At 42.9% G+C, this 12328-nt stretch overlaps 1 protein-coding gene across 1 annotated transcript in view; it reads left to right on the top strand.

Moving 5' to 3' along the window:
* The first annotated feature begins 1675 nt into the window (after positions 1 to 1675).
* Positions 1676 to 12328, top strand: part of LOC135521746 (nibrin-like) — a 37800-nt gene continuing 27147 nt past the window's right edge. The window contains exons 1-6 of the mRNA XM_064947441.1: positions 1676 to 1842; positions 2280 to 2401; positions 2796 to 2923; positions 3011 to 3170; positions 3250 to 3353; positions 3571 to 3688. Of these exons, the coding sequence (XP_064803513.1) occupies positions 1812 to 1842; positions 2280 to 2401; positions 2796 to 2923; positions 3011 to 3170; positions 3250 to 3353; positions 3571 to 3688 (663 nt within the window). The 5' untranslated portion in view covers positions 1676 to 1811. The remainder of the gene's footprint in view (positions 1843 to 2279; positions 2402 to 2795; positions 2924 to 3010; positions 3171 to 3249; positions 3354 to 3570; positions 3689 to 12328) is intronic.

The raw sequence follows: 12328 nt of genomic DNA, 5'->3' as shown, positions 1-12328 counted from the left end.
CTGGAGTGCCAGAGTACGCTCTGTGCTTCATAAATTCAAAGTATTGGAATTTGTCAAATGAGCCATTTATAATTTCAGAGCACACACTGGACACTGGCTGAGGAGTAGGGTTGATCTGAGCATTCTGACCTCACAACAGCAGTCAAGCACCCAAGCTAACTGGCTAAAGTTGGCTAGCTACTTCCACACACAAATGATAGAACACCTCACTCTGACCATTTTACTCGCCCTAGTAGAAGTGGTTAGGCTGTTTTCATGTTGTCTAGAGTGTTTTTGACTAACTGTGCTGCTGGCAACAATTGAGTTTAAAAAATGTGCCTCAGTTTACTAACACTGGTCATATTCAACAAGTGTTGCGCATTGGTAAATTCATAAATTATTCTGCGCTCTGGCACATTCAGATGAGAGTACACTGAAATCGGAGTAGATAGCTAGAGTGAATTTACAAACACACCCTAACACAACAACAACTGATGGCAGTAGCTAATGATGTAAATATATCACTAGCCACTTTAAACAATGCTACCTTATATAATGTTACTTATCCTACATTATTCTTCTCATATGCATACGTATATAGTATATACTGTACTCTATATCATCGACTGCATCATTATGTAATACATGTATCACTAGCCACTTTAACTATGCCACTTTGTTTACATACTCATCTCATATGTATACACTGTACTCGATACCATCTACTGTATCTTGCCTATGCTGCTCTGTACCATCACTCATTCATATATCCTTATGTACATATTCTTTATCCCCTTACACTGTGTATAAGACAGTAGTTTGGGAATTGTTAGTTAGATTACTTGTTGGTTATTACTGCATTGTCGGAACTAGAAGCACAAGCATTTCGCTACACTCGCATTAACATCTGCTAACCATGTGTATGTGACAAATAAAATTTGATTTGAACTATTGTAGCTAAGTAGCCAGCTAACCTCTGTAGCTTGCCAGCAAGATAGCAAGCAACGCTAAAGGGATTGCAAACGAGATAGCATAACTCGAGCCCCCCCAAAATATTTTTTCTTAATATTAACTAGCTGGTTAGCATTTGTGGCCAGCAAACATGTTCCCCATATACTAGGAATGTATTTCCTCCAATGTTATAATGAAAAGGTACCTCTGTCCCAAAACACACGTTTTCTGGAGACTTGTGGGAGGAGTGCTGATGAAGTCCCCCACTGTATGCGCTCTCAGTAGCGAGCTTGCTTTGTATTCTGATAGCAGAAGTCACATGTAAGTGTCAAGTGTAGACAAGACCAATTCGGTATTGCTCTCCATGTGATGTGATTAGCGTGAAGACAAATCCAGACGGGTTTCCCTTGACACCATTCACAGTTGAGCTCGCTCAGTTAGCTCAACATTGGCTATTATTGTATACTTTTTCAAGGGAGTCCATACAGGCGACAATGATGTCATACTATTTTCGATCAGACAACGTTAGTTAGATGGCCTACACATACAGAGACAGATGGGCGCTGTTTCGCTCGCTCGGATGCTTTCTCCAGTGTGATAGAAAGATACATAATTGTTTTTTTCTTTACATTTTTGGGGGAAGCCTGGCTTCCCTTGGCATCCATGAATACACCCCACTGATATTGTCACTACATAAAGCATAATGTCAATGCCCACAGTTGGGACTCTTATTTTGAAAGGAAGTTGCTGTGGACTTTCGCGCTGACTGTACGCAACTCGCATGAGATATTTTACTATTTGTAGATGTATACTTAGCTAGTTATTGACAGAGAAGAGCACATGCTCGGGGGTTCGTTCCATAGCTCGTAGTGTATTATAACATGTGGACACTGAACCTTTTAGAATCCGGAGGTAACTTTTGTTTTGCCCAGCTCTAGTTAGCTACAGTAACGTTAGCTATCTTAGCCATAGCGGGTGACCAACTCACCAGCTAACAACATTAGCTAGCTACATTTGACAGCTCGTTCTAGATGTTAGCTAGCTATGTTTCTCAGTGTACTTTGGAGTATCAGAATACGCGCTTAGAAGATGAGAATCAAACCTATTACAGTAACTATTACACGTTTTTGGATAGCTAGCCATCTAATTAGCTAGCTAGTATTATTCCTATGACACAATACATCCAACAACTGGCTAGCAAGCTAACGTGCAGTCCTACACTGTTGCAGTTGGTAATCTTCTATCTAACGCATAACATATGATGATTAAACCCTTAATCATCGTCCAGTTGTTTTGAATAAGAACATTACTTTTCTTATGATTCAATCTCATGACATATCCTGTCCCAGGTGTCACCCACTACCTCCTGCCAGAGAAGGAGTATGTGGTGGGGCGTAAGAACTGTGAGGTCATCCTGCCCAATGACCAGTCCATCAGCCGGGCTCATGCTCACCTCACTGCTACAGATCAGGTGAGAGAAAGGGGGGGACATTCTTTATTAGTAATAACTGTATTTTTACCCACACACCCGCTTAACCAGAGCACTACCCTACAACTCCTAAATACTTCACTGAAAAATATATAGGCAGAATGTGAGCAGGCCTACATTCTGTCCCTAGTCCATCAAATGCTGTCATTTCTCCCTTACAGTAGAAGGTGCTCTTGCACTGTTCACCATCCTAACTAGCCAGCATGAATCTTGTCTTGTAGACAGAGCTGGGTTTTTTGCCTAATTTTGTGCATGTGTTACATAAGGAGACACTTGTTTTTATGGGTTATCAAAATCCAAGTCTTGTATTGTTTGGTTAAGAGATTTTTTCATAAAGTAGATGTAACCAACAGACCGTTGTTGTGTTGTGTGCCAGGCCCTGACCTTGAAGGACAGTTCCAAGTATGGCACGTTTGTTAACGAGGAGCGTCTGTCAGGAGACTCCCCTCGCAGCCTGATGGCAGGGGACAGAGTGACATTTGGGGTCTTTCACAGCAAATTCAGGTGTGCACCCACATTTATGCAACGATAAGAATTTTGATGGAAATGAATTAGAGATCTATATTTTGAAATGTCTCTCTCTCTCTCCAGTGTGCAGCAGATAACTGTGGTGGTGTGCTCGTCCTGTGTTGATAATGAAGGGAAGGTCTCTCTGTCTCAGACCCTGCAGCTTCTGGGTGGCCGGCTGACCAACACCTGGACACAGGACTGCACTCACCTGGTCATGCCCACTGTTAAAGTCACCATCAAGGTCAGCACATGACCACAAACTGTGTGTGTGTGTGTGTTAATTAATCTGTACATACAGAACGTGCTCTCTCCCCATGCAGACTATCTGTGCGTTGCTGTGCTGTCGGCCCATAGTCAAGCAGGAGTTTTTCACTGAGTTCACCAAAGCCCTGCAACAGAAACAACCACCTCCAAAAGCTGAGAGGTACTAAGAGACACCACACACAAGGCTGCTGCTCACCTCCACAAACCACACAATAATAGCTGCCACTTCACCCAGGCCTCATTTTATAGACCTACAGTGCATTTCCACATTTTGTTATGTTACAGCCTTATTCTGAAATTGATGACATTTTTTTAATTGCCCAAATCTCACACTATCCCTTCAATGTTATTGAATGACTGTTTGTATGTTTTAATAGTTTCTTCCCAGAGATAGACGAGCCCAGTCTGAATAAGGATGAGGTGGACCTGACAGAGAGGCCAGAACGTAAAGAACTTTTCACTAGCAAGACCTTCCTCTTCCTCAATGCCAAACAGGTACTGGCCCGCCTCTCTAGCTCACACTGCAAACAGGTACTGGCCTGCCTCTCGCTCACACACCAAACAAGTACTGGCCTGCCTCTCTCGCTCACACTGCAAACAGGTACTGGCCTGCCTCTCGCTCACACACCAAACAAGTACTGGCCTGCCTCTCTCGCTCACACTGCAAACAAATCAACATTTCAAAGTCACATGCGCTGAATACAACAGGTGTATGGTGGACCATGAAATGCTTCCTTACAACCCCTTAACCAACAATGCAGTTCAAGAAATAGAGTTAAGAAAATATTTACTCAATAAACTAATGTGTGAGAGAAAATTATGGAGAAGAAAAAAGTAACAGTAAGTAAAATGTAAAAAATTACATAAAAATAACAAGGTGCCGAATCAATGTGCGTGGATACAGGTTAGTCGAGGTCATTTGTAAAGTGACTATGCATAGATAATAAACAGCGAGTAGCAGCAGTGTGAAAACAAATGGCTTGGGGTCAATGTAAATAGTCCGGGTGGCCATTTGATGAATTGTTCAGCCGTCTTATGGCTTGGGAGTAGAAGCTGTTAACCTCTTAGTGATCCCTTCACGCGCCAATCCCTTTAGTGGGATCAATTTGACAACATCCAGTGAAATTGCAGAGCGCCAAATTCAAACTACAGAAATATCAATATTCAACATTCAAGAAAATATAAGTGTAATACATCGAAATAAAGCTTCTCCTACAGATGCTGTTATTTTATCTAAAACATCAGGTGTACGCCGACCCCAGCTAAGTAACTCATGCAAAGATTTAAAGTGCAATTATGTGTTTTATCTCCAGTACATTGCCATGATTGTCAGTTATGTAGCTGCTCTACTGAAATCTCAGTATGTCCTTGCTGGGATGACTGCTTGAGAATATCAACGGGAGCGAACAGTACACAGCATACCACAATGTTCTGAATAATAGCCAAGTCTACCTCGCTCCCTATTCCCCTGAACCACTTAGGCGTAACAAACACAAGTCCAACATTTATCGGAAACTGTTAAACTACCTGTTCACTAACCTCCTGCTCTTCGGGGATGTGCAACTCAATCCTGGGCCTAACGTCACCGAGCCAGCGATACTCACCAGAGTGGAAAGCAGTGGATGGCCTCGTCCACTGATCGTCGCCGCTGTGGAAGTGGGTGAGTGCTATGGTCCCATGGTTTCTCTCGACTCACCCGGCTCCAAGATGGAATTTGACTCTTCCAAGTCGCTATGTGTGATCCCTGACTCTGCTTCTGGTACGCAAGTAGTTTTAATTAGTTCCCCGCATCCAGTGCAGGTGGGACGGATAGTTAATTGCACTACCGAATTGCCCCGATTCAAAACAGCTTAAACTCAGCCGTCAGAATACACATGAGAATTTTACTTTTTTCAATGTGTCAATCACTCTCGAGTCATCTGGTACCCACGAGCTAAGACCAAGGGACTACTAGGGGAGTATTTGAACATTCCTAGTGTCCTTCCAAAAAGTGATCAAATTCAACATCTTTTCACAGACTCCAACCTTGACTTTCTCTGCCTTTCAGAGACATGGCTCCATAAAACCTCTCCATATGCTGCTTTGATTGTGCCTGGCTACAATGTTTTCAGGAGAGACAGGTTGAAGGAAGAGGAGGGATAGTAAACATTCTAGATAATAAACTAGAATGTATTGGCCTGAACGTTACACTGTCTCCCCAACTGTCTTTTTTTACCCTTATTGGAATGTATAGACCACCTTCCACCAAAAGTGTGTTTTTGATCAGTTTAATAACATGCTTAGGGAATGTGATTTTGACATTAATTATGAAGAAGTCTTGTAGGAAAACCCTCAAACGGATCACTAATACCTTTGATCTTACACAGCTAGTTAAAGGGCCAAACAGGGTGACTTGTTGCTCTAAAACACAGATTGATTTGGTGTCCAGTAATAAACCAGAGAGAGTGACTAAATCATTCAGTATGGTTACTGGGCTATCTGATCATAATCTGACACTTATAGTCAGAAAGCTTTCTAAGAACAGGTTTAACCTCTCTACTGTTAGAAAGCCGGATCAACTAAGAATACCTAAGAGTGAATTAAATGATTTTGAAAATGGAATTAACTGGAATGATCTCTTGTCCTGTGGAAGCTGATAGTCAGGTGAAAAAACACAATCCAGACTACAATAAATGGTTTCCTAAAGAAAATCCAAACCTGGCCAAAAGAGCACTCTTCCTTGGCGAAATGGAGAAATCTGGAAATTGATGAATGAACGAGATTATGCTCTTAAAAACAGCCCTAAGATTCAAATTATAGCATGACAGACGTAGGTTTACCATGTTGAGAAATAAGGTGATGAAAGAAATCAGACAGGCCAAGGCAAACCTTTTTATTAACATAACTGGTGAAGCAAAGGGAAATTGTACATTTATCTGGGAGAATTGAAAAAAGTTAACAGTCCATAGTACACTGCAAAAAGACTAGAAATCATGGTGAATAACAATCTAACACAGGATGCAGTCAAAATAGCAATAGCCTTCAATTCCTACTTTATTGACTCTGTCAGGGTACTGACACAGAACCCCTCCATTGGTTTCTTGGGCTCAGTGTTAGTGAATGACGCTCAACCTGTCTTCATCATAAGGGAGGTTTCTGAGTCAGAGGTGAACAAGGTGATTCGCTTACTAAAGAACTCTAAAGCCAAATATGTGTTTTAGCTGGACTCTACCTTTCTTAAGAACTACAAAGAGTCACTCATTGGCCCCATTACTAAGGTCACCAACACATCTATTTGTCAGGGGGTGTTTCCAAGGCTATGGAAGTCGGCCATAATAACGGCCATCTTTAAATCGGGTGACCCTGCTGATGTAACTACAGGCCCATTAGTATACTACCTGTGGTGTCCAAGGTTGTTGAGAAGTGTGTAGCAGAGCAACTGATTGCCCACCTCAACAACAGTCCCTTCACATTACACTCCATGCAGTTTGGCTTCAGAGCAAAACACTCCACAGAAACGGCCAACTGTTTTCTTCTGGAAAATGTGAAGTCCAAGATGGTCAAAGGGGGCGTTGTTGGGGCTGTATTTCTGGACCTAAGGAAGGCTTTTGATACTGTTAACCATGAGGTTCTCATCACAAAATTGTCCAATTTCAACTTTTCCCCCGATGCCTTGAGATGGATGAAATTCTACCTTGAAGGCAGAACTCAGTGTGTCAGTGTGGCATCATTCCAATCTCTCTTTTAAAAAAAACAGGGGAAAAAGGTAATTCAAATAATCAAATTCAACCTAGCTAATTTCCGATTTATACAAAATTGTTTGACTACAGAGGTAGCAAAACTGTACTTCAAATCTATAATACTCCCCCACTTAACATACTGCTTGACTAATTGTGCCCAAGCTTGCTGTACAACATTTAAAACCCATTCAGTCTGTCTACAAACAGGCTCTCAAAGAGCTTGATAGGAAGCCCAATAGCCATCATCACTGTTACATCCTCAGAAAGCATGAGCTCCTGAGTTGGGAAAATCTTGTGCAATACACCGACGCATGTCTTGTGTTCAAGATCCTAAATGGCCTGGCTTCCCCTCCACTCAGTACTTTTGTTACACAGAAAACCCAAACATATGGCAGCAGATCCACAAGGTCTGAGAGGTGATCTATAGTTCCCTTAAGGGAAAGCACCTTGAGTCAGTCTGCTTTCTCTGGGAGAGCTTCTCTTGTTTGGAATACACTGCCATCAGACACACAACTGCACCAACTGATCACACTTCCAAAAAAAAACATGAAAACATGGCTAAAGGTCAATCAGATTTGTGAACATAATCCCTAGCTGTGTATTGCCGCTTTCCATGTTGTCTGTTGTCTTTAGCTTGTGAGGTGTGGAAACACTGTTGTTTTTATGGATTTTGTCTAGTTGCTTTTTGTTCTGTCTGTATGCTATGTCTTGCTTGTCCTATGTTGCTCTGCGTGCGCTCAATGATTGTCTATAGACAATTGTTTTTAATAACCTACCCTGGGACTGCGGTTGAAAATGAGCCGGCTGGCTAAAACCGGCACTTTTACTGAAACATTGATTAATGTGCACTGTCCCTGTAAAAAATAATAATAATCTCAACTCGATGTACACTGTCCCTGTAAAAATAAAATCAACTCAAACTCAAGCCTCCCTCTCTCACTCCAAACAGGTACTGGCCGGCCTCTTTCTCTCTATGCATAGCCATTATACAATCCAACGTTACAGTACAGCGTTCACCTCACATGGCTCCCCAATGTGAGAGTCTGAATAAATCATTTAAGGGCTTCCATTAGTCTTTATGACCTGTTTATTGCCGCCTCTTCTCATCAGGTAATGATGTTAGGTGGTTGGTTATTTGTGGTCACTCAGTTATGTATTCTGGGAAATGGTTGTTAAAATCTGTGATGTGTTTATTTTATCTCTCAATACAGTCTGTCTCTCGTTTTCTGTCTTTTTTTTCTCTCGCACTCTCCCCTTTTTCTGGCTCGCTCTGTCGCTCTCCCCCTCCCGCTCTGTCGCTCTCCCCCTCCCGCTCTATCGCTCTCCCCCTCCCGCTCTGTCGCTCTCCCCCTCTGTTGCTCTCCCCCTCCCGCTCTGTCGCTTTCCCCCTTCCGTTCTGTCGCTCCCCCCCCCTCCCGTTTTGTCCCTCCTGTTCTGTCGCTCTCCCCCTCCCGTTCTGTCGCGCTCCCCCTACCGTTCTGTCGCTCCCTCTCCCCGACCCGCTCCCCCTTCCACTCTGTCTCTCTCGCTCTCTCTTTCCTCCCGTTCTGTCGCTCCCCCCCTCCCGTTCTGTCCCTTTCCTGTTCTGTCCCTCTCCTGTTCTGTCCCTCTCCTGTTCTGTCGCCCTCCCCTCCCGTTCTGTCGCTCTGCCACTCCCGTTCTGTCGCTCTCCCCCTCCCGCTCTGTCGCTCTCCCCCTCCCGCTCTATCGCTCTCCCCCTCCCGCTCTGTCGCTCTCCCCCTCTGTTGCTCTCCCCCTCCCGCTCTGTCGCTTTCCCCCTTCCGTTCTGTCGCTCCCCCCCCCCTCCCGTTTTGTCCCTCCTGTTCTGTCGCTCTCCCCCTCCCGTTCTGTCGCGCTCCCCCTACCGTTCTGTCGCTCCCTCTCCCCGACCCGCTCCCCCTTCCACTCTGTCTCTCTCGCTCTCTCTTTCCTCCCGTTCTGTCGCTCCCCCCCTCCCGTTCTGTCCCTTTCCTGTTCTGTCCCTCTCCTGTTCTGTCCCTCTCCTGTTCTGTCGCCCTCCCCTCCCGTTCTGTCGCTCTGCCACTCCCGTTCTGTCGCTCTGCCACTCCCGTTCTGTCGCTCTGCCACTCCCGTTCTGTCGCTCTGCCACTCCCGTTCTGTCGCTCTGCCACTCCCGTTCTGTCGCTCTCCCCCTCCCGTTCTGTCGCTCTCCCCCTCCCGTTCTGTCGCTCTCCCCCTCCCGTTCTGTCGCTCTCCCCCTCCCGTTCTGTCGCTCTGCCACTCCCGTTCTGTCGCTCTGCCCCTCCCGTTCTGTCGCTCTGCCCCTCCCGTTCTGTTGCTCTCCCCCTACCGTTCTGTCGCTCTCCCCCTACTGTTCTGTCGCTCCCTCCCTGTTCCTAATGTTTGGTATACTTAGTGTATATTATAATAAAATAATGAAGAATAATATAAAATGGTAGTAAATAATACAAATAAATAATAGAAATAACATTAATAAAATGGTAGGTCAATAGTAGAAATCAAAAAATATAATGAATATTAGGAGACAATAAAAGTTTAAACATGGGGGGAAAAAATAATTTTATTTACCCTTTATTTAACTGGGCAAGTCAGTTAAGAGCAAATTCTAATTTACAATTACGGCCAAACCCGGACGATGCTGGGACAATTGTGCGCCTCCCTATGGGACTCCCAATCAGGCCGGATGTGATACAGGCTGGATTCGAACCAGGGACTGTAGTGATGCCTCTTTCACTGAGATGCTGTGCCTTAGAATGCTGCGCCACTCAGGAGGCCAAAATGAACATGCTACTATTATTACTACTAAAATGAATGCCACCACCACTATTATTAACACTAATACTACAACTATCCCTAATACTACCATTACCGCTAGTAGCACTTCTACCTCTAATATCCCTACTATTACCATTACCACTAGTAGCACTTCTACCTTTTTCTCTACTACTACCATTACCACTAGTAGCACTTCTACCTTTTTCTCTACTACTACCATTACCACTAGTAGCACTTCTACCTTTTTCTCTACTACTACCATTACCACTAGTAGCACTTCTACCTTTTTCTCTACTACTACCATTACCACTAGTAGCACTTCTACCTTTTTCTCTACTACTACCATTACCACTAGTAGCACTTCTACCTCTAATATCCCTACTATTACCATTACCACTAGTAGCACTTCTACCTTTTTCTCTACTACTACCATTACCACTAGTAGCACTTCTACCTTTTTCTCTACTACTACCATTACCACTAGTAGCACTTCTACCTTTTTCTCTACTACTACCATTACCACTAGTAGCACTTCTACCTTTTTCTCTACTACTACCATTACCACTAGTAGCACTTCTACCTTTTTCTCTACTACTACCATTACCACGAGTAGCACTTCTACCTTGTTCTCTAATACTACCATTACCACGAGTAGCACTTCTACCTTTTTCTCTAATACTACCATTACCACTAGTAGCACTTCTACCTTTTTCTCTAATACTACCATTACCACTAGTAGCACTTCTACCTCTAATATCTCTACTGCTTCCATTAGCACCAGTAGCACTTCTATCTCTATCTCTACTACTACCATTACCACTAGTAGCACGTCTACCTCTATCTCTACTGCTTCCATTACCACCAGTAGCACTTCTATCTATAATATCCCTACTACTACCATTACCACTAGTAGCACTTCTACCTCTAATGTCCCTACTATTACCATTACCACTAGTAGCACTTCTACCTTTTTCTCTACTACTACCATTACCACTACTAGCACTTCTACCTCTAATGTCCCTACTACTACCATTACCACTAGTAGCACTTCTACCTCTAATATCTCTACTACCATTACCACTAGTAGCACTTCTACCTTTATCTCTACCACTACCATTACCACGAGTAGCACTTCTACCTTTAATATCCCTACTACTACTACCATTACCACCCATTACCACGAGTAGCACTTCTACCTTTAATATCCCTACTACTACTACCATTACCACTAGTAGCACTTCTATCTCTAATATCTCTACTGCTTCCATTACCACCAGTAGCATTTCTACCTTTAATATCCCTAATACTACCATTACCACTAGTAGCACTTCTACCTTTACCACTAGTAGCACTTCTACCTTTAATATCCCTATTACTACCATTACAAATAGTAGCACTTCTACCTCTAATATCTCTACTGCTTCCATTACCACCAGTAGCACTTCTACCTTTATCTCTACTGCTTCCATTACCACTAGTAGCACTTCTACCTTTATCTCTACTGCTACCATTACCACTAGTAGCACTTCTACCTTTAATATCCCTACTACTACTACTACCATTACCACTAGTAGCACTTCTATCTCTAATATATCTACTGCTTCCATGACCACCAGTAGCACTTCTACCTTTAATATTACTACCATTACCACTAGTAGCACTTCTACCTTTAATATCCCTACTACTACTACTACTACCATTACCACAAGTAACACTTCTACCTTTAATATCCCTACTACTACCGTTACCACTAGTAGCACTTCTACCTTTCTCTACTACTACCATTACCACTAGTAGCACTTCTACCTTTAATATCCCTATTACCACTAGTAGCACTTCTTCCTTTAATATCCCTATTACTACCATTACCACTAGTAGCACTTCTACCTTTATCTCTACTACTACCATTACCACTAGTAGCACTTCTACCTCTAATATCTCTACTACTACTACAATTACCACTAGTAGCACTTCTACCTTTAATATCCCTACTACTACAACCATTACCACAAGTAGCACTTCTACCTTTAATATCCCTACTACTACTACCATTACCACGAGTAGCACCTTTACCTTTAATATCCCTACTACTACAACCATTACCACGAGTAGCACTTCTACCTTTAATATCCCTACTACTACTAATACTACCATTACCACTAGTAGCACTTCTACCTTTAATATCCCTACTACTGCTACCATTACCACTAGTAGCACTTCTACCTCTAATATCTCTACTACTACTACCATTACCACTAGTAGCACTTCTACCTCTAATATCTCTACTACTACCATTTCCACGAGTAGCACTTCTACCTCTAATATCTCTACTACTACTACCATTACCACTAGTAGCACTTCTACCTCTAATATCTCTACTACTACTACCATTAACACTAGTAGCACTTCTACCTTTAATATCCCTACTACTGCTACCATTAACACGAGTAGCACTTCTACCTCTAATATCTCTACTACAACCATTACCACGAGTAGCACTTCTACCTCTAATATCCCTACTACTACAACCATTACCACTAGTAGCACTTCTAACCTTATCTCTACTACTACCATTTCCACGAGTAGCACTTCTACCTCTAATATCTCTACTGCTACCATTACCACTAGTAGCACTTCTACCTTAATATCCCTACTACTA

The sequence above is a fragment of the Oncorhynchus masou genome, chromosome 30, assembly GCF_036934945.1.
Source record: "Oncorhynchus masou masou isolate Uvic2021 chromosome 30, UVic_Omas_1.1, whole genome shotgun sequence".
Lineage (NCBI taxonomy): Eukaryota > Metazoa > Chordata > Actinopteri > Salmoniformes > Salmonidae > Oncorhynchus > Oncorhynchus masou.
This window is presented reverse-complemented; position numbering and strand designations above follow the sequence as displayed.